The sequence below is a fragment of the Protopterus annectens genome, chromosome 2.part2, assembly GCF_019279795.1.
Source record: "Protopterus annectens isolate FY-2018-M chromosome 2.part2, PAN1.0, whole genome shotgun sequence".
In the NCBI taxonomy this organism is placed as follows: Eukaryota; Metazoa; Chordata; order Ceratodontiformes; family Protopteridae; genus Protopterus; species Protopterus annectens.
In genome coordinates this window covers 103,905,234-103,922,926 of record NC_056730.1, presented here as the reverse complement: position 1 = coordinate 103,922,926, position 17,693 = coordinate 103,905,234, and the positions used below count along the sequence as shown (strand labels likewise).

The window sequence follows — 17,693 nt, the reverse complement described above, 5'->3', positions numbered from 1 at the left end:
AAACCGTACTGCTGATCACTAATCATCATGTCCCTTCTTAACCTAGCTTCCACTACTCTTTCCTATAACTTCATGCTGTGACTGTGTGACTGATCAGTTTAATCCCTCTGTAGTTACTACAGCTCTGCACATCACCCTTATTCTTAAAAATTGGTACCAAAACACTTTTTCTCCATTCCTCAGGCATCCTCGCACTTTCCAAGATTTCATTTGAATGAGCTATATAATGCTTAACTGACAATGACTAGAAGGTTTATAAGTGATTTATAATGTTTACAACTACAGTTGTTTCAATGGTGTCTGTAATGTAAACTGCTTACAACTAAAGTGATAACATTCTGTATGTTTTTCATTTATATAAATGTAAGACTGTCTTTGTCATATGTGGAAATTTAATAAAGATGTTGGGGGGGGGGTGCAGTGGTGAGTTTTTCTAGAATGTAATTCAGGTCACAAGGAGGGGGAATGGGTTTTCTTGGTGGTCTGATAATGGAGCACACCCTTAAGAAAAAGCTTTACCTGTAATCTGGATAACAAAGATATATGGAGAGGTAGGCAAGCGGAAATAGCTGATAAATGGACTTTCAATGAGGAATATGAAAGTTCTTTCCGAAGTAGTTAACACAAGTAAGACAAAACTAGGTGTACATCTGCCTGAAAAGGATGTAGTTGTTTGTGAAGACACCATTTGCAGAACCTTTGCCATTTAGATAGGTAAGATCTCTTGGTAGTGGGTTTCCAAAAGCAAGTCCTCTGTGTAAAGGCGTCTAAAACAGATCAGAAGTTTATCATCCACAGGGTCAATTTGAAGGTTTGTAAGTGTGGGTGGATGAGAGATCCCTTCTGTTGTGTGATGAGGTCCACCTTGTGAGGTAACTTGTGGCAACTGCCCTTAGTTAGTGAAAAAAGAAGTGGAAACCAATGCTACCTTAGCCAAAAGGGAGCCACCAGCAAAGTTTTGGGACTGTCCTGTTGAATTCTACAGCAGGACTTTCTGTATGAGAGGGAAGGGGGAATGCATAAAGAAACATCACCTTCCAGGAAATCGAGAATGCATCCACCCTCCATGCCTGAGTAGAAGCAGTCCTTGTGCAGAACAGCTGTAGCTGTCTGTGCTGAGGGGAGGCAAATAGATCTATTTGAGGTGTACCCCCACCAGTGGACTACATCTACAAACACATCCCTGTGAAACATCCATTCGTGGTTCAGAGATATTGACCTGCTGAGGGCATCTGCTTGAACATTGTTTTGTGATGGAATGTAAACTGTCTGCAGCGTTACCTTGGAGAGGGTGGCCATTTCTCAAGCTTGGATATCCAGCCTGCAAAGTAAGTAGGACTTTATTCCCCCTTGTTTGTTGATGTACCACAGGACTGTGGTGTTGTCTGAAGATTTGTAGAGGTCCTGGGTGTATGAAGGGAAGGAATGTATTTAAGATTAGGATAAGGGCAGTCATTTCCCTGTTGTTTATGTGGTTTTTCCTTTGATGGTAGTCCCACTGTCACTGAATCATCAGACCATTCACAGGTCTGATGCATTTGTGTACATCTGTTGATCCACAGGGAGAGGTTGTAGAGGCAATCTCGGGTTCAGGTGAATTTGCTGGATCCACCAATAAATCTTTTTCTTGAGACATGGAAGGAAGAGAATCTGAAATTCTAATGGATGGGCATGTTGAGACCAAACATTCTTCAGGTACCATTGAAACTTTCTCATGTGTAACCTGGCTAGGGTCAGCATTGGACATGAGGTTGCCATGAACCCCAAGAGGCGTAGAAACTCCCTGGCTGAAATGCAGCTGGCTAGGAGTAAGTTGCTGAAGTATGAGGTTAAAGATGTGACCTTTTCTGGGAGGAGGAAGGCCTTCATCAGATCTGCACTTATTCTGCACCCCAGGAACACCTGATCTTGTGAAGGGGTCATGGAGGACTTGAACTGGCTGATGGTCAAGCCTAAGGCTTCTAGGAGGGAAATGGTGAATGGCAAATGGCTTTGGAGAGTATCTGGGTGATCTGCCTGGATAAGGAGATCATCCAGGCAAGGGTAGATTTGAATGTCTTTTGTTCTGCAAAAGGCTACCCTTGGAGCTAGGCATTCTGTGAACACCCTTAGTGCTGTGGACAAACCAAAAGACAATGCAAAAAGTGGGAACATGGAGAAAGGGGTTTAGGAGGGACAGGTCCAGGATGGGTCTCCATGGTCCATCCTTTCTTGGGCCTAAGAAGAGTCTTGAAGAAAACCGTAGGCCTTCCTGTCCATGTGGGACCTTTTGAACTGTGCCCTGACACACTAGATCTTGAATGACCTGTGAGAAGGGGTAAATTTGGTCCTTTGGAGGATGTGCCTTTTGGGATGGGGTTTTCTTTCCGTGTTATGCCATGTACTGACAAGACCCAGCTGTCTGAGGTGATGTGTTGCCACAGGGAGAAACAGTGGAGAGATGGGGGCAGAAAGGCAAAGACTGTTGGTAGTGGTCTGAGAGTCGCACATTGTTGGGCCTGCCAGGAGTAGATTAGTGGAAAGTATGTCTGGTAGAGGATGATTTCCTGGCACCTTTTTTGTTTTGAAAAATGTGGTGTGGAGGCCTTCCTGACAAAACTGGGTTTGGCAGGGTAGTTTCTCTGAAACTTTGGCACTGGTGATACAAAGAGATGCTTGAGGTCCTGCAACTCTTTGGTTTTCTCTTGCAGGATCTTAAAAAGCTCTGCTTACTGTTTATCAAAAAGAAAACAGTTATTAAGTGGAGCACCATGATTTTACTTTCAAAATCATAAGGCAGAGATTGTAACCTAAGCCAGGAGTACCTCCAGAAAGAATCAGAAAGCTGATCTAGATGATGCTTCTGCAGCATCACAGCTGCATTTTATGGAGTGCCTAGTGACCTGTGCAGCCAATGAGAGGGTAGAGGCAACCTGTGCTTGTTTGGAGTAACTGGGAACAGGTAGTTGATGGCTCTGAAGGCCAGGGGTGAAGATGTATAAATTTTCTTTTCTAAACTGCCCATCATTTTGCTGTCTTTATCTGATGGAAGCAAAGAAGAGGGAATCTGTCTTGAATGCTTAGCCGGTGCGACAGCAATTACAACAGGGTCTGCCAACAGGGGCTTATGGAGAAATTTACAGTTGTCGGGTATTTTATAGAACCTGTCTGGTCTCTCTGGTGCAAGTGACTGAGAATCAGCAGCTTTGGAGGATGAAGCAAAGGCACCCAAGTATGCAGGGATGATTGGAGGGATGGCTGAGAGAGTAGAGGATTCTATCTGGAGAAGCTCATAATAAATTTTCTGAACCTGTGTCATCTGAGTGGGATCCCACTTGAAATACTCCCTTCATTTTGGTAATTGTCTCCCCAAATGTAATGTCATCTGGTGGGGAATCAGCTTCTACAGCGTCCTCTCCCAGTGAGCAGTATCCTAAGGGGGAGGCCAGTAGTGAAGTATAAGAAAGGGGCTCATCAGAAGATGAAAAGGAAGATTCTGCTTCTGGAGTTTGAGGCAAGGGGCCTAAGGATGCAGGCCTGGGGCTCAAGGCTGGCATAGTAGATGGGGTCTGTGAAGTAGCAGGCCTAAGTGTCAAGAAGGCCTGGAAAAGGGATTGGGAAAATGCTTGCCAATCTGGGATACCCTCAGAGGAAGCAGACAAGTGTTTAGTTTTTTGCTTCTTTTTGAGTGAGGGCGTCCTAGGTCAGGTCTAAGGAGGCGCAGGCTTAGGATCCAAGGTCATAGCAGGAATTGAGAAAGTTTCCTTGGTAATAGCAGATGGGAAAGAGCGTTCAGGCAAACCTGGTTTCCCCCCCCCGACATAGAAAAAGTACAGTTTTGTACCTACCATAAATGTAGATGTTCGAGTGTACACACTGCTGCAGTCATTACACTTGGGTTATCCTGCCGTCAGGCGGTTCCCCAGTCGGCCTGAGTTCCAAAGTCTTGGTCTGGCGTCGGTTGCTGTCGCCTCCTCCCTGACGTCAGTGCGGCAGGGGTATATAAGATGCAACCAACGCCATTTTCTTCAGTTTTTCTTGCCCCAGATGTCAGGTGCTTCCAAATAGGTAGGCAATTCAAATTGCTAATAAAACATACATACTAAAAGCAAACAACAACTTTCAGCTATCAGCAAATACTCCCCATAGGTAGTAAAGGGTAGAAGACATAGGTACGTACCTGCAAGTAAGAGGGGAAGGAGGGAGGGTAACCTAGGCTGCAGCAGTGAATACACTCGAACATCTACATTTATGGTAGGTACAAAACTGTACTATGTTCATCGTGTTACACTGCTGCAGTCATTACACTTGGGTAGAATCCCAAAGCTGAGGTTGGGTGGCTGGTTCTATAAGGCATTAGGGGTGGCTATAAGGCCCTGCAGTACTGCAGTGGTGAAGCCAGCTCTGGATTTAGAGTATAGAGGCAGATGGTAATGCTTGGTGAAGGTATGCACAGAACTCCAAGTTGCTGCTTCCAAAATATCCTTGGTAGGTACTCCTCTGAGGCAGGCAGTTGAAATGGCTGTTGCCCTAGTGGAGTGCGATCTAATACTGCTAGGTACAGGTTTCCCATTGTGTGTACAGCAGAAACGTATACAATGTCCTATCCATTTTGAAATAGTCTGTTTTGAAATGGCTTTTCCCTGTGCTCCTGCAGCATATGCTACCAATAATTGCTCAGATTTCCTGAAAGCTTTGGTTTTGTCCAAGTAGAAGCGTAACTGCCTATGAATGTCCACGGAATGCTGTAGTCTCTCCCCCTTATTCTGTGGTTTCGGATAAAAAGATGGCAAATGAATAGTTTGGTTTAGAGCCACACTGGATACCACCTGTGGCATAAACGTAGGGTTAGTTCCTAGTGGAAAATGAGGAAAGGTTCCACTGCCATTAGTGCCTGTAATTCTGAAACTCTTTGTGCTGATGTTACTGCCAGGAGTAGAGCAGTTTTCCAAGAGATATATTTTAATTCTGCTGTGTTAGCTGGCTCAAAAAGAGGTAAAGTCAATTTTTCCAAAACAAAGTTGAGGTCCCAAGTTGGAGTAGGTACTCTACGGGGCGGTCTTACGTTTTTAGCCCCTCTGAGGTACTGTCTTAGCAAAGGATTAGAGAAAATTGGTGGATCTGTGCTGTAATGAGCAGAGATGGCAGAGGCGTGGATCTTGATGGATGAGAAGGAGAGTCCTTTGTCCAGCATCTCAGTTAAATATTGTAGTATCTGAGGAATGTTTGGAACATGAGGGTCAAGGTTGTGTGCTTGGTTCCAGGCATAGAATTCTCTTCCATTTATCCGAATACGCTTTCCTGGTACTAGGCCATCTGGCCTACAGAATGACATCCATAACAGCTTTGGAGAGCGGCATTGCCTGCTTGACTAAGGAATCTTCCATGCAGCTAGGTTTAAGGTCTTTAGCTGGCTGTGTAGTATCTGACTGTTGTGCTGAGTCAGCAGATGTGGGATTTGAGGCAAAATCCAGGGTGATCCTTGGGCTAAGTTCTTTAAGATTGGGTACCAGTGCTGGCGTGGCCAGTCTGGTGCAATCAGGATCACCTTTGGCTCTTCTTGCCTGGCTTTTATGAGTACCTTTGGCAGGAGAGGTAGTGGTGGGAAAGTGTATACTTGTAAGTTTTTCCAGCTGAATGAGAGGGCATCCACTTTCCATGCTTGTGGATGGTAACTCCTTGTGCAGAATTTCTGTAGCTGGCAGTTCATTGGGGATGCAAACAGATCTATGTCCGGGCTCCACCATTTCTGTGTTAACATTCTGAATATCTGTGGATTCAATTCCCATTCGTGGGGATCCATGATGTTTCTGCTTAAGTCGTCTGCCAGTGTGTTTTTCTCTCCTGGCAGGAATTGTGCTTGCAGATGAACTTGATAGTTTAGAGCTGTGTTCCATAAGGTCACGTCTTGTCTGCAGAGGGGGTAGGAGTAAGTGCCCCCTTGCTTGTTTATGTACCACATAACTGTAGTGTTGTCTGTCTTTAGTAGTAGTTGTCCTGGATGCAGCAGGTCCTTGAAAGCTATAAGTGCATTTTGTACAGCTAGCATCTCTTTTTGATTGATGTGAAGATGCCTTTGTTCTGCGGGCCACTTGCCCTGAATACATTTTCCTGCCATGTGTGCACCCCAGGCGTAATCCGAAGCATCTGTTGTCAGTGTTTGCCTGGCTGTGGGTTGAGTGAAAGGCTGTCCCTTGCTGAGGTGACAAGCTTGAGCCCACCATTGAAACTCCTGTTGAAGGCAAGGAATTAGTGGTATAACTGTTTCCAAACTTTGACAGTGTTGAAACCATACATTCTTTAGGTACCATTGTAGTTTCCTCATACGCAGTCTGGCATATGGAATTAGTAGTATGCAAGATGCCATGTAACCCAAGGTCTGCAGAATTTTTCTTGCAGGGAGATGAGTCTTTGTTGCCATCAATTGAAAGTATTGAGTCAGTTGTCCTTGCTTGTCTGGCGTGAGATAAGCCATCTGGGCCGCTGTGTTCAAGCTGGCACCCAGGAATATTATCTCTTGGGAGGGCACTAGTTTTGATTTCTTTTCGTTTACTGTGTACCCCAGGCAACTTAATAACTTTTTTACAAATGCCAGATGCTTTAGAAGAATGTCTTTGCTCTCTGCTTGAATCAGGCAGTCGTCCAGGTACGGATAAATTTGAATTCCTTTCTGTCTGCAAAATGCAATTACTGGTGCCAGGCAGTTTGTGAAGACCCTGGGCGCAGTAGATAAGCCAAAGGGCAGTGCAGAGAATTGATAATGCATTGAACCAGCTATGAATCTGAGGTATCTTCTGCAGTTTTGTCTGATAGGGACATGCAGGTATGCCTCCTTGAGGCCCAATGTCACGAGCCAAGCTTTCTTGCCCAGCATGGGAAGAAGCTGTTGTAGTGTCAACATTTTGAATTTCGGAACATCCAGGAAAGTGTTTAGAGAAGAAAGACCCAGAATGGGCCTCCAGGCTTTGTCCTTCCTGGGAACTAGAAAGAGTCTTGAGTAAAATCCTTGTCCTTGCTCCTGTGGTGGTACCTTTTGGATAGCTCTCATATCCATGAGTGCTGTAATTTGTTTCTGAGCCTCTGCCCATTGATTTGGTGGCAGATGTGGCATTCCTTTTAACCTTGGCAGAGTGTGAAAGTGGAACCTGTAACTTTGAGATACAATGTTGAGAACCCATTTGTCTTTGGTGATCATATGCCAATTGTGATAAAAAAGTGCCAGTTTTCCTCCCAAGGGGGCTGCCAAGAGAGAGTTGTTTGGCAGCTGTAGCGGGAAGTCATTGAGGCTGCTTTTTATATGGTTGGGGCTGGTCTTCCCCTTCTTTCTGGCCTGATTCAACCCATTGTCGAGGCCTGTAAGGACCTTGTGGTTGACCTCTACCTCTTGGACGTCTGTATCTGCCCCTTTGAGGTCTGTCTGTAACTGGAAAGGACCAATTCTTAGTTGTCCAATTTCTGCTAAATCTAGGAGGCTGAACCTGTAAGAAATCCTTCACCGTTTGCATAGATTTTGCCTTATCCTCCATTTTCTTTAATACCTCTTCTGCCTTAACTCCAAATAACACATCCTGCTGCAAAGGTGCATCCAATAATTTTGCTTTAACATGGTCTGGTAACGTATGTTCTTTTAGCCAAGCATGTCTTCTAATGACAGAGCCTGTAACAGCTGCTCTACAGGAGGCCTCTAAAGAGTCAAAACCACATTGCAAAGTGTGTTTTCCCACCTGTTCAGCTGCATGCAATAAATCCTGCATTTCTTTAAAAGTAGGAGGATCTGAATCTGGAAGTATTTTTTGTTTCAATTGAGACAGTAGAAATTGCTGATATTTTAGCACGTGAAACTGGCAATTTAAGGCTCTCATTGCTAAAGTTGCAGACTTATATACTTTCTTTCCCTATCTGTCTAATGCTCTGGAATCTCTGTCAGAGGGAACTGGATTCTTGGCTGATGAGGGCTTAACCCCTTTGAGTCCCTGGGAAATAGTTTCAGGGTCAGCAACAGGGCTTTTGTACAGAAATTTGAGAGAGTCAGGGACTCTGTAGTATCTGTCAGGTTTAACTGGGGCTGGAGGTAAAGAATCAGGATTTAGGCTGGATTCAGTATACACATCATCTACAATATCTAACACTGGCGGAATAGCAAGGGGTCTGTGTTGAGATAATAAAAGGAAGTCTCTGAGCCTTTTCTTGGATTCTGAGTAATCCTGTCCTTCCCAATGGAAATGCTCCCTCATGGTATGCAAGGTTTCCCCAAAGGCGTAATCCTCAGTCGGAGAGGCTGATGGAATTGATGCCTCAGCATCAGAATCCTCATAAGGGGGTAAGGAATATCCTAGGTCTGAGGATGAATCTGAAGAGATGGACACCTGGTCGGATGAGTCATAGTCTGCATCCTGTCTAGGCCTTTTATCAGGAGGGGGATGGGACCCCCTGATCAGAGTGATTAGGTCTTCGGCCATCTTCAGCATTTGTTTCTTAGGCATGGAGGCCTGTGCTGGAGAATGCTGTATTTGTTTCTTTGATTTTAAGGCTGGCTTAAACTTAGCAGAGGGTTTAATGCTTAACTGAGCAGGTCTGAAAACACCCTCTGAAGTTGTGAGTAGCTCAGCTACTCTGGATCCCTCTGAAGAATTAGTTTCGGTAGGCTGAATAACTTGTGCGTCCGAAGGCCCAGCCATCTCCACGTGGGAGTCAGAGTCGGCCTGTGGTTCTACAGAAGAAGTCGTCAGGGGCTGCGAAGGCACATCGCTGAAAACCGGAGAACTGGCGACTGGCCTAGAAGAGGCTTCGTCGTCAGTTTTTGGCCTCGGATGCCTATCCTTGTCTTTGCGCTTTTTATGTATTCCAGTCATCAGTAGTTCCGACGGCATGGTATAACTGAATTTTCTACCAAAATAATGTCAGGCAAAATCAAACCGACGTTTAATAGTGCGTTTGTTAAACCTATCACAAAACTGGCAACCAGTGACTTTGTGGTCTGGGCCTAGGCATGGGATACAATAAGAATGGAAATCCTTATGAGGTATTTGCTTCCCACAAGAAATACAGTTATTAACTTTTACTGACGTCGGTCTGAGGCAAGAAAAAGTTTCCCCAACGGGGTACTTAGCTTTGTAGAAGACTTCGGTTCTGGATTCGAATGAAAATCTCAGGAGATGGCCGACCGGCACTTGCAAACTGCTTTTGCTTCGGGCACTGCGCGGCACGAAAGACTGAAGAAAATAGCGTCGGCTGCATCTTATATACCCCTGCCGCACTGACGTTGGGGAGGCGGCGACAGCAACCGACGCCGGACCAAGACTTTGGAACTCAGACCGACTGGGGAACCGCCTGACGGCAGGATAACCCAAGTGTAATGACTGCAGCAGTGTAACACGATGAACATCCTATGTTGGTATAAGCTCCGTGGACATGCCGGTCGGAGAAACTAGAGCAGTGTCCTAAACAGAACCCACCATAGTCAAAGCCGTCAGACGTACCTCAGCCCCTAGATCTCCTGCTGGTGGGAGGTCCAAATCCAGAGGAGCAGGCACTTTTTCAGACCTTGAAACTTTGGCCTTTTTTTAGAAGGTTCAGACAACACACTGGGCACTGTTTCAATACCCAAGGCTAGTCTTTTAAGGTGTTGGTTCTCAATAAAAGATTAAAGGCTGCTAGATAGCTGCGCTGGGTCTTCGGAACAAATGATGGGCAGATAGAGCAGGATTTATACTTGTGAGAAGGCCATAAGCAAAAGAGGCAGAGGCTGTGGCTGTCTGTGCGGGATATGACATCCGCACTTACATCTTCCCTTCCTAGAAGACCATGGACAGAATTCAGCTAACAAGTAAGTAAAGGGCAGCAACCAGAACTAGAAAAAAATAAAGGTTCCCCAACAGAGTACTTACCTTTTTAGATGTTTTTGGCATTGAGCAGAACAAGCAAGTTGACGTTCGACTGGTAGCAGAGAAGTTCTGAGGTCTGTGGGTGTGGACTTCACATTTATGGCCCACAGTTTATGTTACCTATGTGTGACGTCCCACGCACCATACAGCAGCAAGGCTAGGGTTCTGTATATGGGCCAGACGTTCGGGTCAGATCGTCTCAGGTCGAGGATCCCTCATGTTTAGAATACTGCAACATGAGAATAGAAGGACATCACATGTTCTCATCTTACCATGTCCAAAAACCATATGCTCATTGTGACCACTTTACAAGCCAAGTCAGACTCTGAGAACCACTCTTCTGTGGACCGATAAAATCCCATCTCTTGGGAAAAATCTAGGGAAAACTGCTAGACATCTGGGCTGCATTCTATGTCTAAAAAGAGGCTTCTTCCACTTGGTGGCTGTGAAAGTGGTAACCAGCAGGCAGAATAAACACTGTCCACCGTACATAAGGTCTCATCCCCTTTGTGAAGCACCTCAATTTTTTCCTGAGATGGCTTCACAAAGAGGTCCTCTCCCCAAAACAAGGTATCCAATACCACCAGGCGGAGTTCATCTTCAACGGAGAGCCTCAGTAATGCTACTTAAACAAAGCTACTTTTGCCCTAGTCATTGCATTAACAGTGTCACGTCTGCAGCCGGCAATATAAAACCTTACTGACATAGTGATACCTAATGATCTTTTCCAAAGGCAATGTAACATTTGCTCTAGAAATTGGTAGCATTCAGCAGAGTATGGGAAATTTTTCCTTTTGGTTTAAGAAATTACTTCAATGTAGCCTTAACTTTAAAAAATACAATAGCAGTTATTTCGCATGTTTACTGACTCTTACACTACGCATACAGCTTTTTATCTTTGTTGCATTACACTGATTTCACAAGTTGGGCCAACTCTTTTACATGCTGTAATGGGACTCACATAAATGAGTTGTGCTAGTCAGGTAGGATTATCTCTGCCAAAAATCACTAAATTTTTGTGAGAACAATCTTAGAGCACTACAACAAATATGGTTCATCATGGCTGACAAGGGAAACGGTAGATGTCCATCTGTTATAATGATGGAAGTGTCATCCCTGAAATTAAATCTACTATTTCCATAATGACTTATGGAGACTGCAAACTAGAAAGTCTCAAGATTTCCTTGACATACACGACTCAAATATTCTGGAACAGTATACCTTGGAGTGCAGTGTCCGTGTAACTGTTTCTCTCTCTCTCTCTCTCCCCGTTGATTAAGTCTAGAGTTAATTTTACATCCATGTACATCTACTACAGCTGCCTACAGTTCAGTTATGTTAAGGCTCTGACACATGACAAAGCAACAGAAGACAACTTTCACCTGTCACTGTCACTTAGGTGGTTTACTCATAGCTGCAATATGTCAGTCAGTTTGAAAATGTGTAAATCTTCTGACTGAAGTGCAGACTGTTTTCCTTTAAATAAAGGTTGCCATAAATGTTACAGCATCCAAGTTTCCTTCAAAACGTAGGTACACCTACATCGCCCTTAAAATATAGATAACCTTTTTAATGACTCTATTCCTTCAAATGTCCAACGGACTCTAGTCATCCTCTTTAAAGTTTGTGAATTACAGTTTGGGTAACACAACTATCAGAAATATTTGAAACTGATATTTTGACTTATCACCATAATTTTCCTATTTAATCTCTTGCAAATCCATGCTTCTAGCAGAAGAGAAGACTGTAGTTTGAACAGCTTTTACATTACTTTCAAGCAATTGTGCAAGAAGCACTGCAACTGGCTTCACTTCTCTTATAGCATCATCTCTGCAACACTGCAAAAGATCAGCTTTGTAGTGCATACTAAAAGCAGTCATCAGCTAATTTAAACTTACCATACTTAAGTGTAGTAAATGTGAATTTTCGCCCCGGAGTTCCACCTTTGCTTGTAAAGGCCACTAAGTAAGTAAGGTATGAAGTATCCTTTGTTAGCGAAGACAAAGTACATTCTGTAATGTTAGCATCCACAGTTACATCTGCAAAAATAATTCATAACATTAGCCCTAGTCATATTTTAGCATGAAGTTACACACTTAATATACTGCTACACTAACAGGAGTAGTCTATCACAGTGTCAGCCATAAATTCCAGACCTTTGCTTGGGATTAAAAAGCCATCAGTTTCATTTTTTTTTTTAAGAAATAGCTCAATAAACTGCCTCTTTAAAATTTATATATATGCAAACCCAGTAGCTGGGATAGGACACTGGCTATTCAAAACCTCTCTCACTGCAACCAAAATTTCAATTCTGGTTCTAGACAAATTCTCATAACAACATAAGCATAACAGCCAAGCAAGCTGTAAAGTACAGTTGTGTACCTACCATAAATGTAGATGTTAGAGTGTATTCACTGTTGCAGTCATTACTCTTGGGTTATCCTGCTGGCAGGCTACCCGCAGTCGGCCTGAATTCCAAAGTCCTGGTCCGGCGTCGGCTGCTGTCGCCTCTTCCCTGACGTCAGTACGCCAGGGGTATAAAAGATGCAGCCGATGCCATTTTCTTCAGTTTTTCTTGCCCCAGATGTCAGGTACCCCCAAAATGGTAGGCTAAACAATATTATGCCAATAAGCATACATGCAGTATAGAAACATTTCCTTCATCTACAAGCAAATACACCACATAGGTTGTATAGAACACAGAAGTATAGATAAACCCCAATAAAAGAAAGGGGACGGAGGGAGGGTAACCTGGACTGAAACAGTGAATACACTCGAACATCTACATTTATGGTAGGTACACAACTGTACTATGTTCATCGTGTTTCATTGTTGCAGTCATTACTCTTGGGTAAAATCCCAAAGCTGAGGATGGGTGGCTGGGCTAAATAGGATTAGGAGAGGCTATGAGGCCCTGCAGAACCGCAGTGGCAAAGCCTGCTCTGGATTTAGAGTAAAGAGGTAAGTGGTAGTGCTTTGTAAAAGTGTGCACTGAACTCCAAGTTGCAGCCTCTAAGATGTCTTTGGTTGGTACTCCTCTGAGGAAGGCTGCTGAAGTGGCTGCTGCTCTGGTAGAATGAGGTCTAATGCCCTTAGGTACTGATTTGTCATGCTGAGAATAGCAGAAACGGACGCAATAGCCTATTTATTTAGAAATAGTCTGTTTTGAGATAGCCTTTCCTTGTGATCCTGCAGCATATGACACTAAAAGTTGCTCAGTCTTTCTGAAAGCTTTAGTTCTGTCCAAGTAGAAGCGTAGCTGCCTGTGTATGTCCAAAGAATGCAGAATTTTCTCACCCTTGTTCTGTGGGTTTGGATAAAAAGGTAGGCAAGTGAAAGGTTGGGTTGAGGGCCACACTGGACACCACCTTAGGCATAAATGTTGGGTTTGTCCTCAGAGAAACCCTGTCTGGATGAAACATGATAAAAGGTTCCACAGCCATGAGTGATTGTAACTCTGAGACTCATCTTGCAGAGGTTATTGCTAGGAGCAGAGCTGTTTTCCAGGATAAGAATTTTATATCAGCTGTTGAGGCTGGCTCAAAAGGAGGCAGTGTGAGTTTTTCCATGACATAATTGAGGTCCCATGGCGGAACTGGTGCTCTCCTGGGAGGCCTGATGTTTTTGGCCCCTCTGAGGTATTGCCTTATTAAAGGATGAGAAAAGATAGGTGGTTCCGTATTGTAATGGGATTAAATGGCAGAGGCATGAATCTTAATTGATGAAAAGGAAAGGCCTTTGTCCAGCATCTCAGTTAGGTATTGTAAAATCTGAGGGATATTAGGAGCATACGTGTCAATGCCTTGTTCCCGGTTCCAAGCACAGAATCTCTTCCATTTTTCTGCATAAGATTTTCTGGTACTGGGCCTCCAAGATAACATCCATAACAGCTTTTGAAAGAGGAGTGTTCTGAATGGCTACATTACCTGCTATGCTGCCAGATTTAAGGTCCTGTGTTGGCCGTACAGGATCTGATTGTTTTGCTGGGTCAGCAAGTGAGAAGTTTGAGGCAATATCCATGCTGAACCTTGAGACAAGCTCTTTAGGATTGGGTTCCAGTGCTGGCGTGGCCAGTCTGGTACAATCAGTATCATTTTTGGCTTCTCTTGTCTGACCTTTAGGAGTACCCTGGGAAGGAGAGGCAGTGGAGGAAAGGCATATACTGTTAGATTTTTCCAGCTGAAGGATAGGGCGTCCACTCTCCATGCTTGTTTGTGATAAATCCTTGTGCAAAATCTCTTTAATTGGCAGTTGTGAGAGGAGGCAAATAGATCTATGTCTGGCCATACCCATTTCCTTGTTATCATGCTGAAGATTTGTGGATCCAGTTTCCACTCGTGGGGATCCATGAGGTTTCTGCTTAGTTCGTCTGCCAGAGTATTTGCTTTTCCTGGCAGGAACTGTGCTTGCAGTTGAACTTGATAAGCCAATGCTGTGTCCCATAAGGTCACTGCTTGTCTGCAGGGGGGGGGGGGTAGGAATGTGTACCTCCCTGCTTGTTTATGTACCACATGACCGTAGTATTGTCTGTCTTTATCAGTAATTGTCCTAGATGAAGTGGATCCTTGAAAGCTGTCAGGGCATTCTGAACAGCTAGCATCTCTTTTTGATTGATGTGAAGATGCATCTGACTTGCAGGCCATGTGCCCTGAATACATTTTCTTGCCATATGGGCCCCCCAGGCATAGTCTGATGCATCCGTTGTCAGTGTCTGTCTGGGTGTGGGTAAGGTGAATGGCAGACTCTTGTTGTGGTGACAGGCCTCTGCCCACCATCAAAACTCCTGTTGCAGGCAGGAAATGGGGGTAATTATTGTCTCCAGGCTGTGGCAATGCTGAGTCCAAACACTTTTTAGATACCATTGTAGTTTCCTCATATGCAGTCTGGCATACGGAATTAGTAGAATGCAGGATGCCATGAAACCCAAGGCCTGCAGGATTTTCTTTGCAGATAACTGGGTTTTTGTTGCCAACTTTTTGAAGTAAGAAGTCAGTTGCTTTTCATAGGTTAATACTAGGCTATCTGCCCTAGGGCATTTATAAGCCTAGCCAGAGTGTGTTTGGCTTTCGCCACCCTTTTAGATTAGCAGACTGTGCCTCTGTATAGCAGGTCAGAGAAGGTAGCCCTTTTAAGGTTAATTTACTGTACCTCTGTCAAGCAGGGACACAGAAGAGATCGGAGGGGTAAACTTACGATCACCCATCCACTCGTCAAGATTTCTCTTGAAGAGGGTCAGTGAGGGGCTCTGCCTAACATGGATTGGGATTTTGTTCCAGAGTGAGGGGAGCCTCTGAGATATGAATCTGTCCCTCCAGCATGTCCTATTTACTTCTGTGCTGAAGTTCAAGTCCCTGGAGCGTGTAGCTCTAAGGGATTTGGATTTCCTGAGGTGAAGCATGTCCATTAATTCTGGGTTGGACATGGCTTTATACGTCAGACACAGATCGCCTCTGATTAGGTGGTACGCAACTGAGTAGAGCTGGAGTTTCTTTAGCCGAACTGCATAGGGCATCTGTTTGAGTCCCTTGATCCTCTTGGTGAGGTACTTTTGGGGTCTTTCCAGTTGCTGCAGGTGTCGGGTAAGGTACATCCCAAATGGGGCACTGTATTCAATTATGGGCCTGATAAGTGATGAGTAGAGGGGCACAAAGACCTCTCTTCATCTAGATGTGAACCCTTTCGTGATAAGGTGGGCAATATAGAAGGTCTTTCTAACCACTTTAGCAACGTGATTGTCAAAGGAGAGACTGCTATCTACTTGGGTCCCCAAGTCCCTAATTATTTCTTCCATACTTAATGGATTACCATCTATGTGGTAATTTGTGGGCACTTTGTTTTTCCCAAAGGGGATGACTATGCACTTTTTGGCATTTAGCTTTAGGCCATGGCTCTGGCACCAGTTATCCGTCTCTGTGAGACCCTTTTGGAGGATGCTAGTGTCAGCCGGAGAGTTGATTATGGCACCCAGTTTGCAGTCATCTGCGAACTTGGTCAGCCATAGTCCACCCGTGTTAGCCTGTACCTCGGAGAAATATATACCGAACAAGAGAGGTCCCAGGACTGAGCCTTGTGGGACGCTACTTGTAAATGGTTTAGAGTCTGACATGGCACCTGCTATTCCGACCATGTAGGTTCTATCCCTGAGCCAGTTTGCAATCCATCTTGTGACATAGGGGTTGATATTTAAGCTGGTGAGCTTATTTATGATGCCCGAGTGGGGTATTGTGTCAAAGGCTTTTGCGAGGTCCAGGTAGGCTGTGTGGACTACCTTCCCTTCATCTATGGCTTTGGTAACTGTTTCAAAGAAGTCGACCAGGTTCAAGAGGCAAGATCTGCCCTTAAAGCCGAACTGGGTAGGATCCAGTGTCTGGAGGTTCACAATGTCTTTGTTTATGATTTCCATGATGATACGCTCCATAGCTTTGCAGACCAGGCTAGTCAGGCTTAAAGGGCGATAGTTTCCGGGGTCTGTTGTGCACCACCTTTGTGGAGCGGGACCACTGTTGCTGTACGCCATTGTTTGGGTACATATCCTGTAGTAAGGCTGAGATTGAACAGTGACTTTATATGAGGGTTTAGTTCTTCTTTGAGCTCGTGTAAGACGCAGCCCGGGACACCGTCTGGTCCCATTGATGCTGTGTTTTTTGCTTTGGAGAGGGCAGCTCTCACCTGTGCATCTGTGATCTCAGGAAGGCTACACTCTGTTGGGATAGACATTTGCTCTTTTGGGGGGGAGGGGGGGGGGGAGTTTGCACTGAGCCTTTCTGCCACGATGTTGGCAATGTCTGTGGGTTCAGTGTATTTTTTTGTAATTTTGCACTAACTCAGAGCATATCTGGGAGTTGCCTCCCAGGTTCCTGACATAACTAAAGAAGGCCTTATGATTATCTTTAGTGTCTTATGCAATTTTTCTTTCGAAGCTGGCCTTAGATGATTTTATGAGGGATCTTAGTTTCTTGCTAGTACTGATCAGAGACGCCTTCCCTTTTTGGGATTTTGCTCTATCATGTAGTAGCTTTCCCCTTCTGTTGTATAGCTTATTTATGGCCGGGGTCCACCAGACAGGTCTCCTGCCTTTGGAGGAGTGAGTCTTGGTTTTATTTGGGATAGCATGCTCCATGCATTCCTGTAGGTGTCCATAGAATGCTTTTGTAAAGGATCCTGAATTTTGGGCCGTATTTTCCACTGGCCCGGGGGCTTTGAAGGATTCCACCTCGGTTTTGAGAAGAATGAAGTTTGCTTTTGAGAAGTTCTTCACCGTGGTTTCCTTGGCTGGGGGTGGGGACGGAATATGGATGTCCAGTGAGATTAGTTTATGGTCTGATCTTACCAATAAGTGGTATACCTCTGGTGTGGAACATAGAGACCCCATGTTGGTGATGAACAGATCCAATATGTTTTCCCCTCTTGTGGGAGTGGTGACCAGTTGTTCCATTGCATTTGAGTTTATAAATTCTAGAAACTGTTGGGCGAGGGAGCTTGGGCTTGAGTAGTTTTCCCAATCAATGTTTGGGTAGTTGAAGTCACCCAATATAATGGTGTTTGGAGAGAACTTCATATTCTCCAGTGTTCTCATGAAAGCCGAGTGGGGTTCCTGTGTTTGGGAGGGTGGTCTGTAGCAGGCTACAAACTGAAAGGCAGTTTTGCCCACTGTTAGTTGCACATGAATGGTCTCCGATGCTTCGTGCAGTGCCACTAACCTGGAGGTGTGGGTATCTTTGATAAATATGGATACTCCCCCTCCTTTTGTGGTTCGGTCCGAGTTTTGGGGCCGAAAAGCATGGTATGAAGTATAACCTGTTAGTGCTGGGGTGCTCTTGGGAGCCTTGA

General features: G+C 44.6%; 1 protein-coding gene across 1 annotated transcript in view; it reads right to left on the bottom strand.

Annotated features, from left to right (window-relative positions):
- LOC122795556 (interleukin-6 receptor subunit beta-like) overlaps positions 1-17,693 on the bottom strand; it is a 1,057,822-nt gene that overhangs the window by 154,934 nt on the left and 885,195 nt on the right. The window contains exon 12 of the mRNA XM_044063785.1: positions 11,762-11,902. Within this exon, the coding sequence (XP_043919720.1) occupies positions 11,762-11,902 (141 nt within the window). The remainder of the gene's footprint in view (positions 1-11,761; positions 11,903-17,693) is intronic.